Source organism: Bacillus rossius, chromosome 17, assembly GCF_032445375.1.
Source record: "Bacillus rossius redtenbacheri isolate Brsri chromosome 17, Brsri_v3, whole genome shotgun sequence".
NCBI lineage: Eukaryota > Metazoa > Arthropoda > Insecta > Phasmatodea > Bacillidae > Bacillus > Bacillus rossius.
Window position 1 is genome coordinate 11,599,255 of NC_086344.1, and position 19,116 is coordinate 11,618,370.

General features: G+C 37.4%; 1 protein-coding gene across 1 annotated transcript in view; it reads left to right on the forward strand.

The window, feature by feature from the left end:
* The first annotated feature begins 13,935 nt into the window (after positions 1-13,935).
* LOC134540674 (leucine-rich repeat-containing G-protein coupled receptor 5) overlaps positions 13,936-19,116 on the forward strand; it is a 403,985-nt gene continuing 398,804 nt past the window's right edge. Inside the window, exon 1 of the mRNA XM_063383546.1 lies at positions 13,936-14,144. Coding sequence (XP_063239616.1) covers positions 13,939-14,144 — 206 coding nt within the window. The 5' untranslated portion in view covers positions 13,936-13,938. The remainder of the gene's footprint in view (positions 14,145-19,116) is intronic.

Below are 19,116 nucleotides of genomic sequence, written 5' to 3' on the forward strand. Positions count from 1 at the left end.
GAACATGATGTAGTCGTTCACCCAGTCGCGAAAAAAAAAAAATTCATACTCGTAAACAAGAAACAATGTTGAATGCTGTATGAATGCACAGGTATTGTGATGGAAATTAAAAAAATTCGATATCTCCTAAAGTATTTGGAATTTCTTATCTCCGCTGGGTTTAATGAAAAGAGGAAGTTAAAGAGCATATAATAAAAGTATTTTCGGATTTTTAAAATTTTTATTTCGCAAATACCGCTAAACTACATATTTACCTTTCATTGCCTCAATGACTAAGTAATAATTTAGAAATACTGTAATGAGCTGGTTAAGTGAAAACATTTCAAATTATTAATTTATGAAAGCCTTGAAATCATTTTTAAGTATTTTTACAAGGGGAATAGCCAATTTCCGATATTATTTTTCTTATTATTCTGAAATGCGTGCTTGTCCGTAAATATATTAATAGCGATGTCATTGCAGACGGCTAAACACAACACCACAGTAGAGCGACAATGTGAAAAGAATTAGCCATGACCTACTGTACGGAACCATCCTACCAATTTTTTAGAAAAAATCGGTGGGGTTGTGTCGAAACTCACAGTAGTTGGTTTCACGTGAAACTTCTGTGTCAGCGAGTCGCTTTTAGTGTAATGGTTTAAAATAAAAACAATAAAAACGAGACATTGACTACGTACTAAAAATTTTAATTCGAAACAGACACTAAATGGTAGCTTACTATTCATTTATATTAATATTCGACGAAAATTCTATTTAACATTGGCCTGTGATATGATAAATGAGATACCGAAGGCATAATATAAAAATTAATGTTTTTTGTGAACGTACAATCTGTATTGTCCAGTGTTGTCATTTCTCTAAACACAATCACACGAATCACTGCGCTATCACATCTGAGTCGTGAGCTACACTGAACAGAATTTTTTTTCCGAACCTAAATTAAAACTAAGTGTATTTGGGAGGTCTAGGTAAGGAAGACTTAAGTGCGTCTCAGGCCGAAGCCTATAAAATGTTAAAGCAAGATGATACAGATCTTTTCGTCAGACTTTCTGGTACCCATATGTTTCGCTGTGATTTTTAAGACGTTTCACGTCAAAATGATGTGACAGTTACCAGATTCGATAGTGTATCTTTTCTCATATTCAGATTGCCTTGTAATGATTCCTTATGCTACAGGCGTGAGTGTACGATTATTGCATAACAGTACAAATACATAGTTTCAGACTATAGTACTCCATGCAGGCTATCATCACATGTCTTGAAAATTATTGACATCTAATATTATAAGTACAACTATAAAAAATTACAGTCTCCAAAATTTTAATTCACCTCTTTTGAGTATACCGTGTACTAGTGCGTGTAACTACATGTGATTTTGTTTACACATTTACCATGGGTGTAGACAGTATTTGTGGAAGAGGAGGGCAGAAGCCAGTTCCTCCTCCGGAAACTCTTTTACAAAAATAATTTTACAAAGATAATGCTTGAAAATACATTTTTAGGGTAGTTGACGAGTACTTTTTGAAATTCCTGCCATTGTAATTTTTGTAAAATAAAATTCTTTGTCTAAATAAATCTGGCAACTCTACTTCCCCCCCTCCTTTTTTTTTTTTACTACGCTCTTGACTCTTATTGTTACAGAAACTGGTTCCTCTTTTGAATAATCTTATCTGCACTAATAACTGTGCCTTGTTAACAGAAGTGTAAACAAATATACACATAAAACAAACAAAACACTAATCTGTCTAAAGAAAGTCAGTATATATGTGAATATCAACAAATTCAGTGTAGTTCATTAAATAAAATTTCCACTGACAAACAAAATTTTAAATAATAGGCAAATTAATTCAAGATGTGGTTTCGGACATACGCCATTACTCATTAATCTGTATGTCATAACAAACCTCAGTCCGTTTGTGCCTTAAGAAGGGAATTTATCTCTTTCCCGAAACGCCGCAACTGTTCTCTGTGTTAGTCTGCGCTATCATCGTTGTGGTTTTCAAAATATCTTTTTTTTTTTTCGTTCAACTGTTCAACTGTGATGTCATCACTGTTTATTCACATCGCTGGGTTCACCTGTGCGTCTCTGTATAGCCGTTGGTTTTTTTTTTTTTTTTTTCAATTTTTATCTGTTAAGTTTCATCGTTGAGTTATTCTTTTTGCCGTTGTGCACCGTAAATTTTCTTTGTAAATGGAACAGAAACATTCACGTAAACTTACACATTTGTACATGAAAATAACTGTATCACTACAAAATAGTGTTATCATTTATGCTTCGTGTTGCCCCAGTACCTCCAATATTTAGTTATTTGCAAACAGTTGTTTGAATAGCTTTCCAGTAAGTATTAGCTGTGCAAGTTAAGCACAGTAAAACAAAAGAAAACCAAAAGTAATATAAAAAATGTGTGCGTGTACTTATGTACGCGTGTGATAAGTAATACTTCTTTGGCATCATTAAAAAATAGTTTAAATTGCATACAAATAATTATTTACAAGAAAATAATAAAAGGGCTGAAAAAGATAGTCAACACAGTCAATAAAGTTCTGTTAAATTTGAAAAACTAAATAAATAAAATTTGGATAATAATAAATATATATGACATAATTTGTATTTAAGTTTGTTTATTTTTTTTATTTTTCTTATTTAATATTCACTTTTCATTTTTATCAAAAAGTTTTCATTAAATTTATTCATTTATTTTTATAAATATTTATTATTTATTCAATTTAATATTAAAAATTAATATTTTAATTTGATGTTCGATTTTAATTTTTATCACACATTTTTTTAATTAAATGTTTTATTAAATTTATCTCTTTATTTCGTAAATAATAAATAACCAATAATAGTAGTATGTAAATGGGCATCTGGGCACAGGGTTCAGGGTGAGGTGCCGAGGTGCCGACCGCCATATTGGATTGTGACGTCACGGCCGCCATCTTGAATGGTTGTGACCTTGACCCAGGACCTTGACCCCGGCGGCCATTATGGATCCGCCATCTTGGATCCGCCATTTTGGATGACGTCATTTTGTTTTCTCGAACATTCTGGCATTGTGCTTCCCGCCATTTTGAATGATGACGTCACCGTTGCAATTTTCGTTACGGCCGCGATCTTTAACTTTTTTATTTACTATCCGATTTTAATGAAAAAAAATTTAAAATTTATAAAAAAAATTATTTATAAAATTTTAATAAATTATTTATAAAAAAACCTACATTTACGACACGGAGTTCGGAGTCCTCGGTTCGAACCCGGTGAGGGCAAAAAAATAAAAATGGCGACCGAACCTTCCCCCCGTGGCGGCTGCTGGCAGACTGACTCCCACCACTTTTTTTCAAAGCATATATATCGCCAGTGAGCATGACGTAATGTCCGCCATCTTGAAAATCCGTAGTTTTAATGCTAGAGATTCGGGAAAAAATTTAAAAAACATTAAAATAAATATATCAACCTAATTAAATAATAAAACAATCCTTAAAACCACCGTTGCACTTTTCGTGACGGCCGCCATCTTGAAATCACCCGCTGGAGATCACCATCTTGTTTTCGTCTGCTAGAGTGTGCTGATACCATGTTAGTATAATTATCTGGTCACAACACCTTTAACCTTGACCTTGAAATTTGACCTTGAACTTTGACCTTGACCTTGAACTTTAACCTTGACCATGGAATTTGATCTTAACCTTGAACTTTGACCTTGACCAAGACCTTTGACCTTGACCTTGAATTTTGACCTTGACCTTGACATTTGACTTTGTCCTTGTCGACCATAATGGATCCGACATTTTATGTTCAGTACATGCTACCAGGAGCTACCACCTGCTGGAGTACACCATCTTGTGTGTGTACTCGTATTATAGAGTACATTTTCATCTGGATAATTTTATTCTAACCCGCTACAGTGCAGTAATCATTTATTACCGAGGTGCCCCCGCCATCTTGAAATTTGGGCGCCATCTTGAAATCATGTAATAATGTAGCTAGAAAAACGGGAAAAAAATCCAAAATTCATCAAAAAAACACTCATTAACTTACATATTGATTCGATCCGCTACAGTACTTGGTTCGATACTCGATCGATGCAATAATGTTTAATTTTATGAAAAAATAATAATTTCAATAAACCACGTTCAACATTCTTAAAGAGAATTTAAATCCTCTACTACCATCATCCTATCAGACATCAAGACCAACATCTTGGAATATTCGTAATAATTAACCTAGAAATTCAGGAAAAAATTATAAATTCATTAAATAAATTTGCAAACAATATACTGCTTAATTAGGTCGACTAAGGTCCTTGGCACGATCCTGGACGAAGCTAAAATAAATTTAATTTAAATACCAGAAAAGTGTAAGGTTCGAGAAATAAAACCCCACAAAGTCTTTTACAAACATAATATTTATTACACAATTACTATCCTACTACAGGATCACTTGCGAAAGCCAGCAATCTTATAAACATTTAGCCTTGCATAGACGTGCAACGACTACTTCTTAGCTCCAACAGCTCCAAATGCTCCAACATCACCAACAGCTCCAAATGCTCCAACTGCCTTTTCTTTCAACAGCTCCAATGATATTGGTCTACAATGCTACGAGTCTAAGAGACTACGAGGCTACAAGGCTACGAGTCTAAAAGGATCTAGCTGGTTCCGAGTTATACATGGCTGCGAGACTGCATGACTAAAAACCGCATGGCTACGAAACTACATGTCTATGAAGCTACATGGATACAAGTATACTCGGCTCCAACACGCAATGTACACACAGTACACACAGGAAACTGAACGTACACACAGTACACACAGGAAACGGAACGAACACACAGTACACACAGGAAACGGAACGTACACACAGTACACACAGGAAACGGATTGATCACACATACAGTAGCGGAAACACACAGGCTTAGTTGGAAATTAGAATACAAGAAATAAAAACATTAAATTTTTACTTTCAATATTTAATTACTTCTCAACATTACACAAATACAATTAAAGAAGCCATTATTGTATGTAGCCAGCTTTCCTCAGTTCTTTGAGTATGAAGGATATTTCTTTGATGCACGAATAGTTTCCTGCACAAAGCGAGCCACGTAGAAGTCTTAGCCGGTCAATCAATATGTTTGGATCTTTCTATGATGTGTAATCAATCTCTTCTACCACCATCTTACTTGCTTGTTTATTATAAATACTTTTAATATCACAATCGTCCCAGTGATCATAATAAGCATTATCAGATTTATTTATTATAACACGACGTTTCCATCGTTTGGTCTCAGGACATCGCCACATTCTTCGATCTTGTCAGCTCTAGGTGCTTCATCACAGTCTATGCCTTTGTCAACAGCCTCAGAGTCACTGTAACAATCACTGAATAGACATCCTCTTCACCCAGATTACCGTATGAATTCGATATCGATGATGTCGAAGTGTCTTCATCGTCTTCATGCTTCCTTTTTAGGAGTCCATCATTTTTACAAAGAATGGAAGATCTACTGAATATAGGCTTGAATGTATTCTCACTTTTCACGGTGTTGATACTTCCATTAGTTTCAGTCTTCCCGAAGCCATTAGCATCCTTCAATTTATGTTCTTACATTCAAGCCTATATTCAGTAGATCCTCCATTCTTTGTAAAAATGATGGAATCCTAAAAAGGAAGCACGAAGACGATGAAGACACTTCGACATCATCGATATCGAATTCATACGGTAATCTGGGTGAAGAGGATGTCTTCTACAGTGATTGTTACAGTGACTCTGAGGCTGTTGACAAAGGCATAGACTGTGATGAAGCACCTAGAGCTGACAAGATCGAAGAATGTGGCGATGTCCTGAGACCAAACGATGGAAACGTCGTGTTATAATAAATAAATCTGATAATGCTTATTATGATCACTGGGACGATTGTGATATCAAAAGTATTTATAATAAACAAGCAAGTAAGATGGTGGTAGAAGAGATTGATTACACATCATAGAAAGATCCCAACATATTGATTGACTGGCTAAGACTTCTACGTGGCTCGCTTTGTGCAGGAAACTATTCGTGCATCAAAGAAATATCCTTCATACTCAAAGAACTGAGGAAAGCTGGCTACATACAATAATGGCTTCTTTAATTGTATTTGTGTAATGTTGAGAAGTAATTAAATATTGAAAGTAAAAATTTAATGTTTTTATTTCTTGTATTCTAATTTCCAACTAAGCCTGTGTGTTTCCGCTACTGTATGTGTGATCAATCCGTTTCCTGTGTGTACTGTGTGTACGTTCCGTTTCCTGTGTGTACTGTGTGTTCGTTCCGTTTCCTGCGTGTACTGTGTGTACGTTCCGTTTCCTGTGTGTACGTTCCGTTTCCTGTGTGTACTGTGTGTATACGTTCCGTTTCCTGTGTGTACTGTGTGTATACGTTCCGTTCCTGTGTGTACTGTGTGTACGTTCAGTTTCCTGTGTGTACTGTGTGTACATTGCGTGTTGGAGCCGAGTATACTTGTATCCATGTAGCTTCATAGACATGTAGTTTCGTAGCCATGCGGTTTTAAGTCATGCAGTCTCGCAGCCATGTATAACTCGGAACCAGCTAGATCCTTTTAGACTCGTAGCCTTGTAGCCTCGTAGTCTCTTAGACTCGTAGCATTGTAGCCCAATATCATTGGAGCTGTTGAAAGAAAAGGCATTTGGAGCATTTGGAGCTGTTGGAGCTGTTGGAGCATTTGGAGCTGTTGGAGCTAAGAAGTAGTCGTTGCACGTCTATGCAGGGCTAAATGTTTATAAGATTGCTGGCTTTCGCAAGTGATCCTGTAGTAGGATAGTAATTGTGTAATAAATATTATGTTTGTAAAAGACTTTGTGGGGTTTTATTTCTCGAACCTTACACTTTTCTGGTATTTAAATTAAATTTATTTTAGCTTCGTCCAGGATCGTGCCAAGGACCTTAGTCGACCTAATTAAGCAGTATATTGTTTGCAAATTTATTTAATGAATTTATAACTTTTTCCTGAATTTCTAGGTTAATTATTACGAATATTCCAAGATGTTGGTCTTGATGTCTGATAGGATGATGGTAGTAGAGGATTTAAATTCTCTTTAAGAATGTTGAATGTGGTTTATTGAAATTATTTTTTTCATAAAATTAAACATTATTGCATCGATCGAGTATCGAACCAAGTACTGGAGCGGATCGAATCAATATGTAAGTTAATGAGTGATTTTTTTGATGAATTTTGGATTTTTTCCCGCTTGTAGCTACATTATTACATGATTTCAAGATGGCGCCCAAATTTCAAGATGACGGGGGCACCTCGGTAATAAATGATTACTGCACTGTAGTGGGTTAGAATAAAATTATCTAGATGGAAATGTACTCTATAATACGAGTACACACACAAGATGGTGTACTCCAGCAGGTGGTAGCTCCTGGTAGCATGTACTGAACATAAAATGTCGGATCCATGATGGCCGACAAGGACAAAGTCAAATTTCAAGGTCAAGGTCAAATTTCAAGGACAAGGTCAAATGTCAAGTTCAAATTTCAAGGTCAAGGTCAAATTTCAAGGCCAAGGTCAAAATTCAAGGTCAAGGTCAAAGGTCTTGGTCAAGGTCAAAGTTCAAGGTTAAGATCAAATTCCATGGTCAAGGTTAAAGTTCAAGGTCAAGGTCAAAGTTCAAGGTCAAATTTCAAGGTCAAGGTTAAAGGTGTTGTGACCAGATAATTATACTAACATGGTATCAGCACACTCTAGCAGACGAAAACAAGATGGTGATCTCCAGCGGGTGATTTCAAGATGGCGGCCGTCACGAAAAGTGCAACGGTGGTTTTAAGGATTTTTTTATTATTTAATTAGGTTGATTAATTTTTTTAATGATTTTTAATTTTTTTGCCGAATCTCTAGCATTAAAATTACGGATTTTCAAGATGGCGTACATGACGTCATGCTCACTGGCGATATATATGCTTTGAAAAAAAGTGGTGGGAGTCATTCTGCCAGCAGCCGCCACAGGGGAAGGTTCGGTCGCCATTTTTATTTTTTTGCCCTCACCGGGTTCGAACCGAGGACTCCGAACTCCGTGTCGTAAATGCAGTTTTTTTTTATAAATAATTTATTATAATTTTATTAATTGAATTTTTTTATAAATTTTAAATTTTTCTCTTTAAAATCGGATAGTAAATAAAAAGTTAAAGATCGCGGCCGTAACGAAAATTGCAACGGTGACGTCATCATTCAATATGGCGGGAATCACAACGCCGGAATGTTCGAGAAAACAAAATGACGTCATCCAAAATGGCGGATTCAAGATGGCGGATCCAAAATGGCCGCCGAGGTCAAGGTAACAACCATGCAAGATGGCGGCCGTGACGTCACAATCCAATATGGCGGTCGGCACCTCGGCACCTCACCCTGAACCCTGTGCTTGGACGCCCATTTACATACTACTAATAATAAATATTTAACATTAATAATTAGTAATATTTAGTATTAATTATATTAAATAATAATATTTTAATTTATATCAATAAATAATACATACGGATAGTTAACCTCAATTATATTGGAGCACTTGAAAAAGTATATAAGCACAATTTTTTTTACTAATATTTACGAATAGTAAATAATATTAATCAAAATATTCAATTTAAATCACTACTGAATATAATTTATTAGCACATATATAATTCGCACTTGTATGAAACTAAAACACGTGTTGTGAATGTAGAAACTAGAAACATGTGGATAAATATTATAAATATAAAAACAGTGATCAGAGGCGACGAGCGTGCCAACATGCGCGACGAATAGAGGTTCTATTTCTATTTTGTTGGTAGCTATTTTTCGAGACTTAATGAGCGATTTAGCGGCCAGCTTCAATCTGTTAATTTTGTGTTACAGTGATGCGCGCGCATCTTAAAATTTCACGTTTTCATAACGCACCTAAAGAAGTATAACTTCAAAAAGTTAACTTTTCTGTGACTTTAAAACCAAATAAATAACATGTTTATGCAATAACTTCATGCTTGCAAGCACACACATATTTTAACTAAACACACTCTTTTAATATCTAACATTTATTTCAAAATAACTTTACCGTCAACAGTGCAAGCTCTTACGTATGTTTTTACTAGTCTATATTTCTATATAATTATTGTACAGCGGGACTGCAAGTTTGTTTGCAGGAAATCAACTAAAAAAATTGCCAGACTAGTTATAGCTACAAATTATATTTCACTGTTATGAAATTACATAATTCGTGCTGAACGAATAACATAAGAACACATAAATTTGTTCGTTCCCGAAGTTAGATGTTACTGCACGTGTTAATGAAACACGAAACTACAGTAAACTCGTGGAATAACATCATGTCAGTGTTAAGAAGACTGCAACTATCCGCTGTACCACTCTGGTTCTGGGGTAGAGCGCCTGCCTTGTGACTTGTAGGACCCGGGTTCGCGCCCCGGCTCCTCCAAGGCGGATTGCCCAGACAAAATGGTGGCATTTTCTTTGGTAGGAATACAATCCCTTGTAACAAGTCAGGCTACCAAAGAAACGGTGGGTGGAACAGAAAAAAACCTTCCAGGTGGTTTCCAAATGGGGAGCCCGCTTCTTTTCTTGGGCTCCCCATGCGGTGGCCATTCCGGGGGTTTGTCCGGGGGAACGGAGTTTTTAAATGTGTGTATATATATATATATATATATATATATATATATATATATATAGTTTTGTAGCGTTTTAGTTTTATTTAGTTAGCATTATCATTCCAACATGTTATAAATAAAGCTTAAACAAAAATTTAAAACATTACAAATTTTTTGCTTTTGTACAAAAAATATTTGAATTAAGTTTGTATCAGTGAGGGGTTGTATATCGGTATATATTTTCTTGAAGTATTATTGACGGTTAAATTTTAGTCAGAAACCTTTGTTTTGTAGTATTTTAGAAGTTTTTGACGAACAAATATTTATAGGCCCATGCATTTTATTACTAAAAATATTTCTGTAAAACCACATAGTTTTCAATCAGGAATATCGTCTTTAACACACGCTTTTTATATATGTGTGTGTACCAGTATAGATCCAGATGTAAATAAAATATTCTATTTATTTCAACATGAGCAAAGCCTTTGATACTTTCCAACATAATATTATGATTAAAAAAATTATCAGTTTTAGGCCTCGTCAAGCAATGCGTGGTATATATGTTTTAATTATCTTACAAAAAAATATACGATTTTCAGTCAAATATGCAAATGCAATTTCATGGTATTAGGTGTTCCGCAAAGTAGTAGTTTATCTCAACTACTCTTTAATATTTAATAAATGATATTCCAACTGTAATCAGAATTGATCAAGAAAATATGCTGATGGAAAAAACAAATAATTGGGAAATGTGTTTGTGAAACTATTCAGCAAGATATTTCAGCTATCCAGATCTAATTTTCAAGTTAGCAAACGTCTCTGAATTACGATAGCATTTATTGTATAACCTTTAGTCAAAAAACTAATTTAATTAATCATAATTATCACATAGTAAGTAGTGACATTAAACGTGGTGTCCTCTTTTAAGACCGTTGAGGTATATTGATGCCAAGCTTTTTTCCACCATCATGTAGTTAATACTATTAGCAACACATGAAGATATTTAGGTCTTATTAAATTAAAAACTTTCTCTGCATCAAATGATTTTAATTAGAAAAGAGTTGAAAGTATGCAGAAAAAGTTCTTAAATTAATATTTAAATATTTCAGGCATTTAAATTATTTTGAATATGCTATATTCCTATATAACCTATTTGCATTTACTATTTATTAGGCGTTCGATCAGTGATGCACTTTTTATTATATACATTTTATTACCATTTCTGTTGGTTCAGACATAGTGACTCAGTTTGGATTAAGAATTCCAAATTGCAATTACAGAATTAGTGACACTTAGTAACTATAAAATGTGTAAACAATTATAACTCCTTTTGAATAATTTACAAATATTCATTGGTAAAACTTTTGTAATCTACATATTTATTTTGTATACACCATTTTAGTTTCGGTTTAAGATTTTTGTGAAAACCAAAGTAACCAATTGGTTAACATGAACTTTATCTATCTGTGTGTTGTGTTGTTTCGTGTTTTGTCGCATTGATGTGTATCAGTGTATGTCTTGTGTTAATTTCAATTTGATCTGACAGTTTTAATGAAGCAGGATAATATGCTACGCATAGTAATATATTTTTATTTACTAATATAAAAAATACTTAAATTTTAGCAGAGTTTATTTTTGAAACACTGCAAGCCTGTGCAAAGCCCATCAACATTCGATGTACGAGCTTATGTCTCCCCTAGAGCGCCTGTGCTGCTTGCCCTGTGTCGACAAACTACACTACACAAAAATATTTCCCTCGCATTTCAGCATCTTAAAAACACATTTTATAGACTTTAAATAATTTATTATAGACATTAAAAACCTTAATATATGAGTTTTTTGTTCAGTCACCCTAATAATGAAAACATTACATAAGAAAATCCTTGAATATTTGCGTTGGATTTGCACTCATTAAATAATGATCTACCAAACTTCAATTATTCCAGTGTGAAGCTAGTTAGATTACACTTTTACGAGTAAGGCCGTTCTCCTCATTCCGTAGAATGTATTAAGACATTTTTGCAGAATGGAATACTAGGTACCACATGTATTTTTTTTTTATATCGTCGTAATAAGAATAGTGTGCTACCTATAGTACATTTTTGGAAAAATTTCTTCTCGTCCGCGATCTGGAAGCGGTTTGATATTGCAACTATCACCGTCAGAAGCGCTAACTGTAATTTTTAAAGTTAACCTAAAAAACAGCTAGAGGGTTGACAGCGCTACCTACCGAGTATTCTATACACTACTTCGAGGGCAATGCCGCTGTACTCATTCCACGGAGGGTGCAAGAAAATATGGCAGAATTCTGTTTCCGCCTTTTTCGAAGAGGCCAGGCGGAATACTGCCATTATGGTAGTCTTCCGATATGGCAGTCTTCCGTCGCACCTTCAAAGCCATAGGATTGGTGGCCACTATTCTGGTAGCAGTTGGTCGACATCCAAGGTCATGGACATACCCGTGGGAAGAAGCTGCGTGTTTACCAACACAACATTTTTCCTTAAAACTCCGACTCTTTATGACGTTATCGATATTTGATTTGCTTTGAGTACAAACACACATTTCGGACGGTATTCATCGCACCGGTGCTCAGTTATACACCACGTGTGTATCAGTTGGTGGTATGGCACGAATTAGATGTTAGCGATGAAATTTATATATAATAAATTTTAAATAATGTTAAATTTTAGTGGCACGATTATCTTTTTATCATAGTTGGGATCGTTTAGTAGCCAAATATATTTACAATGAAGTATAACGTAAACAATATTTGAGGTTAGGAACTGTTACGGTAGTATTTTTATATATGACTCTATGTTTGCTAAGTCAATTAAATAAATTGGATGATGTCGTTACACAAGTAGGTAAAGTAACAAAATGCAGTGCCAAGCTATCAAGGACTGAAGATTATAATAAATGTTATGGTAGTGGACTTGGATGTCATACCACTGCTCGGGTTACAGGGGTGCATATAACTCAATTTGGTAAAACATGTGCACTCTATTGACAACGAGATGGCAAATGACAACTTTGTATGGCTTAACGAAGATAAATTTCGTGGTCTGGGTTGCTTTCCTTAAGAAGGTAAGATCACAACTAAAGTAGGAGCAGACCTGGTATGTAGTCCTCTTAGACGAGTGAAGAGCATGCTAGAGAGACTAGAAGTCAGATGATAGCTTGTGTCTTTTTAAGTATGTGGAAGGTGCCATTGGAAGTCATGCAAGTACAGACCGTTCTAAGAAGACTGGAAGTGAAATTGATTGTGTCCTGCTTCCTATGTGGAAGGAGTAATATGGATGTTAAGAATGTACAGACCATTCTAGGAAGATTAAAAGTGAAGTTTCTTTTGCCCTGATTCCCACATAAGTGGAAGGTGTAATCGGAAGTAAAGGAAGTACAGTCCATGCTAGGGATGTGGAAGTAAGATTGATTGTGCCCTGTTTACTATGCGGGAGGTGTCATTAGAAGTAAAGCAAGTATGTACAGACCGCGCTGGAAAACTGGAAGTGAAATTGCGCGTCGCTTGTGTCCAATGGGGAAGGAGCCATTGGAAGTAATGGAAGTACGTGCTTGGGAAACTGGAAGTGAGATTGCGCGTGTCTTGTGTCCTGTTAGGAAAATGCCATTGGAAGTAAGGAGTTTTACAGACCACGCCAGGGAATCTGGAAGTGAGATTGCGCGTGTCCTCTGTCCAATGAGGAAGGTGCCACTGGAATTAAAGGAAGTACAGTCCGTACTAGGGATCTGGAAGTGAAATTTCTTGTGCTCTGTTTCTCTAATTGAAAGGTGCCACGGGAAGTTAAAGGGTTGGGGTTCAATTCATCATTTGTGTTTTTTTTTTTTTTTTTCGTTCTCTTAGTCCATTTTTCTTTGTTTTTTTGACCATATTCCTGTTATGGAATATTATGTGGTGTATATATCCCGTTGACAACAGCAATTTTTGCTTAATTTGTGTTTTTTTTTTGTTGTTTTCGTCTACAGACATACATGTGCTTAGCAATGGCGTATGTCCAAAAAGCTTACTTCAAGTCATGCACTCCCGTTGCACAAATCTTTCAAAGATAATAAGTAAGGAGTGTACAGACCATGCCTATGGAGTCTGGAAGTGTCCTGTGTCCGGTGAGAGGCGCACGTGCGGTGACGTGGCGGGGCATGGCGCGCAGATCGATGACGTCACGCCGGAGGGGCAGGAGGGGAGGTTGTGGAGGGGAGAATGAGGTGGGTGTGGAGGGGAATGAGAGAGTGTGGGAAGGCGGAGAGGCAGGCAGGCAGGCAGTCAGTGGCCGGAGCTCGGCTCGGTCATGCCGGTGCGAGGGCGCGCGGTGTCCGCGGTGCTGGTGTGCTGGTGGTGGGTCTGCGGTGCCGGTGCGCGCGCCTTGTGCCCCGAAGAGGACACACACCCCCTGGCCGCGGGCTGCCAGTGCTCCCGCGAGGGGGCGGAGCTGGCCTGCAGAGGCGCAGGCCTGCTGGCGGTGCCCGCGCGCCTGCCCGCCTCGCTCGTCAAGCTGTGAGTACCCTCGCTCTGCCTTCACAACAAACACGCTTCTGTTTTCAAGTCTTCACAACATTGTTACGAAAGAAAAGCCATGAATTTGGCTACCAGCTCATTGTCTATGCGTCAAGGTTTCGACAGACACGTGCCGCAGCAACTGGACATGATCCAGTATCAGATAAGTAAGAAACACAACGCACCAAAACATCAACGTAACATTCAAAATTGGAAAATTGTATTTGCTCCGTACGAGGAGATGTCATCTTTATCCTATTTCACTCGGGTGATGGTAGGTACTTAACGGCAGTGGCGGATCCAGGATTTTGGTTTGGGAGGGGCTCGACCCAGCTGAGGCTAGGCTTTATCAAGGCAAACACTAAAACAATAGTGGACCCAGATGCTTTTGGAGGGGGCTTGAGCCCCTTAGCCCCCCCCCTCCCTTCTGGATCCGCTACTGCTTAACGGTCTAAATAATTGGGAAGGTTAAGAGTGGGGGAGTTCGTTTGTTGGCAGTGGAATGACAAACGAAATGTAATTTTTGGTTTACTGAGTCTCTATGACTCGTCCTGTATAGTTAGTCGACCACGGAGTCGGAAATCTCGCAACCTTTATTTGTTGCACGGTGTTGAGCGGTAACCTGCACAGGCCCCGTGGCCGCAGGGTCGAAGACGCGCCGGGTTAGAGCTTGCGGGTCGACCTTGTGGGGGCGTGCTCATGATCTCGCGAAGGGACCGCGACACACGCCGACGGGGACACGTGTCGTGTCTGGTTCGCCGGGGAACTCGCGCGGGGTCAGCTCAAGTGCAGAGGAAACCAGCCGGTGGACGCGAGCGGCGGGAACAAACGGCGCAGGTTCAGACACGCAGGCGGATCGACTGGCGCTCGGTGCTCTGGGTCGACCCCGGCCCACGACTCGAGTCGGTGTCCCCTGGAGCACTCCAGTCTCCGTCGACCGCCGCCACGCAGTCGTCGGATTTTCCGTACGGTACACTCCCGATTATCCGCGAAATTAAGTGGCAGGGCCACCGCGGATAGTGAAAATCGCGGATAATCCTTAAAAGAGCTGAAAATGGGAAACAAAAAAGGAAACATTAATTTCAACTTAAAAATCTAAAAAAAAATGTATGTGGAGTAAAAGTTACAATTAACAGTAAAAATAGTTAAATGATGCTAAAATTTTAGTATTTTACTGAATAATTAACATACAATACATTTGAGTAATGTAAACATAAAAGTGCTCGGTACTTGCTTCGTAACAAGGATACATTACTGTACGTACTCAGAGACTTCATTAGACACTGAGTGAGTTCCGAGAAGGCCTGTGGCGTTTTACTGTATACTGCACACAATACACTCGTCGGTAGAGTTCAAATTTGCTCACTTGTAATATAATACAGATTTACATATGTGCTGTATTTTTTCGTAGCATGCGCGGATAATCCGCACCGTGGATCATCCGCCTGCGGATAATAGGGAGTTTACTGTATTTCCAAATATTTAAGGGGCCCGCCTCGTCAGGGGTGTATGTGTGTCAGTGAGGCGGGATGATAGGCGCGACGCTCGCTGGTGCTTCTAGCGCGGTGTCGCCTCTGGACTGGCGCGCAGTCTTCTCGTCGTCACAGGATAACTGCGAGATCTGAGCGGTGAACGTAACATTATATGGCCGAGAAATGAAGATAAAGGTGTAATGCAAGTCCCTTAAGTGCCTTCAAGAATCTGTACCGGTTGTTTTACGCCTAAAAATTACTCTGAAAACATGCATTTTTGCCATTTTAACTCCTCTAAAAATACAGTATAAAAACTTGATACGAAATCAAAAAGTACTTTTCGGCCCTCAGCGAACTTTTAAATGATTTTCGTAAGCAGACCCCACTCGGATAACTCGAGTAGTTTAGAAATCGCGTTGTTGTTTTTCCCTGAAGCCCTGCGCACCGCGTGTGTGCACGGGTGGGCGGGGGGCCCTTAAGATGGCAAGTTTTAAAAATTTGGCCGTGACGCGACAAACAAAAAAAAGTATTAAATTTCTGACCTTTTTATAAGTAGCAGATAGATAGTAGCGTTTGTATGTCGATGCAGATGTTGTATCAAGACGTAATACACGTGCTTCAAGTGAAATATCCATAGAAAATTCAATGCAATTACCAAACCTGTGGGGTGAAGTATAACCCAAAAGCCTTTGTGCCAATGAGAGTAACTGAGAACAATAATTACTTTTCAGAATGCACATTGCGTTGTTATTGATAAGATACGTCAGTTTTTATCATTGACCTCCCCTTCCTGAAAATTCCCTGATAAATTATTGGTATTTTATACTAAGCTGAATTGTGAGAATAAACACTGTAGATTAATGCAGTTTGAAAAGTTCCACTTTAGTATATCACTGATATAAAATTTATCGTAATGTTCTTATACAATTTGAACATATAATTCAGTCACATATGGATGGTCTCGCTTGCAAAGCTTTGGAATGACAAGAAACTTGTCGAGGTAGAACTCTGCCGCCTCGCAGTCTGTTCTTACCGAGTGATCCACCAGGGTGCTTATTCTAAATGATCATTTCGATAACATTTGGCGTTGCCTATCGATTATCGTTCGTTCTCGACAGTTTCGTAGTCTTTTTAAGTTTTTCTGTGACGTCATCCTCGATGTATAAAATCGTTACAAACTATAGTTTCGTCACGAGAGGGCACAGGATATCGAAAGCCCCACACGATGTCCATTTCCTTGGCTGTTTTCAAGTTTATTTTCTGTTTGCGCTCCTCTGCACCCGTGTAGATCACAGTTCAGCTTCCAGGAGGGTCTGGCTCTGGGCTATTCATGCCCGAAGTCTCGCCTGAAACCACACCGGGACGTGTTCTGTTTGCCTGTCATTCTCACGAGCCGGACCCGCGTGTGATGTCACACCCCCGTACATATTACCTTTCGTTAACATCAGAGCACGAACCAATCGTGTTGCTGTGCCAAATGATACTTTGTGATAGTGAAACTATACTGGAATCATTTTTTTAAACTTTAATAGTCATGGCAAGATATAATAACACTTCAATAATACACAAAAAAATTATCGCATTTATAATTGCGGACTGTGACGCATCGTCAAAGCGTGAGATCCCGTGTTACCAGCTGAAGTTTTGATGTGGTTCAAACCCCGTCGCTGAAAAAACAAAAATTTGGACTGCTTATTGCATTAAACAATCTGTACTTCATGTAAAAATGAAATTATTTATGTAATTGCTATAATAACTCAGTCCATTGGTTCAGTTATTTCATGCTGGTTAGGCCTACAGGTTGCCTTTAACTTTTTAACTAATAATAAAAATAAATATCTGAACACAAGTAACTTAATAAAATATCTACATAAATCGCCTACTTACATTAAGAAACGTATATTCATAAATAAATTATGAAAAAATAAAGCATTTGTAAGAACAGCACACCTGGCGAATGAAATGACGAGATGGTTTACTTTCACTTAGAATTCTAGTTCATCTTACATTCTGCTTGTTTCTTTATCTCGCTTGTTAGTTACAGTTTCTCCAAGAACATATATAAATAATGGCTCGCATGGATATTTTGAACTCTTTAGATTAAATGAACACCGTTATTACTCTGAATTATCTCCATGAGCTGACTAACTACATGTAATTATAAGATTTTATCATAAATAACTTACGTACATGAAAACAGACACCAATTATTTTATAACCTGTTTCTATTATAAATGATTACATTTCCAAACTTCCATGACAAAGAAAATATAATCTCGTTTAGTCGAAAATTGCACAGAATATTATTTAATACCTACTAAGTCACTTAATTACATTTTCTTGCAATTGAAGTATGGTTTATAAAGTATCGAAAATCCATTTTCGAATAATATAATTTTAGAATAAAGACCTGAAATTTTCATGATTTTTATTTAGAATATGGGTTATTTGAAAGTAACATGTTTATGTTTACATAGATATGCAGTTCTTTTGTTTGGCAACTGCTGTTTTTCTGTTAGTACTTTAAGTATCGTATGTGCGAAAAAAAATTTTTTTTTGCTTATCTTCTGCAATACAATCTTTTGAAGCGTCACGACAGTTGGAAACTTATATGCTTAATCACGGGAGTGTGTGACCTACACAGTTTATAACTACGCCTGTTCTTGGTTTGATTGTGGTATTTCGGCGTTAAGGTACATTTAAGAAACACACACAAATTCATTCAGTTGTTATTTCGGCGTTGTGTTACACAGCAGTTTTCTAGCTGTCGGCGGTGTGGTCAATTTTGACATTCGGCGTTATGGTATTTCGGCGTTGTGGTAACGAGCCACGCTGTGATATCATGCCCACTCTCTAAGTCTCGGGGGAGGAGAGATAATCGAAAAACCCGAACTTAACCCGAGCGACTTTAGCGTCTTAAGCTGGGTGCATAATTAAAAAAAAAAACCCAGTAATTAATGGTAACAAAAAGGTGTTACGTACAAGATTTGACCGCCATGTTCTCCAACCCGCTTGTACTAGAACTCTATCTTTGCTCAACAATGAGAAGTTCACAAGCTAGCAGAATCTAATTAAGTATTTTTTGTAATTTTTTGTTTTAAATTTTTTATTAATTTATTTTTATTTTTAATTTTTTTTAATTTTATGATATCAAAGAAAACGAGTGCTTCTGATTAACCTGGTCAATATTATGGTGGTTTTCTCCGTGTGCTCCCGATTATTCTTGTTAATATTTTTATAGTTTTCTCCAAATGCTTCTGATTATTCCTGGCTAGACTTCTGATGGTTTCCTCCGAGTGCTCCTGATTATTCTTATCAATATTTTGATGGTTTTTTCCGTGTGCTTGCGATCATTCCTGCGGTTTCGGTCAAAGGTCAAGGTCACACCCATCCAAAATGATATCCGTCACGTCACAATCCAAGATGGCGGACCGTGAGAAATCTGAGAAGGACTAACAGGAAGGACGAACTTCCTTCTCCTTGGAAACTAGCGAAGCCAT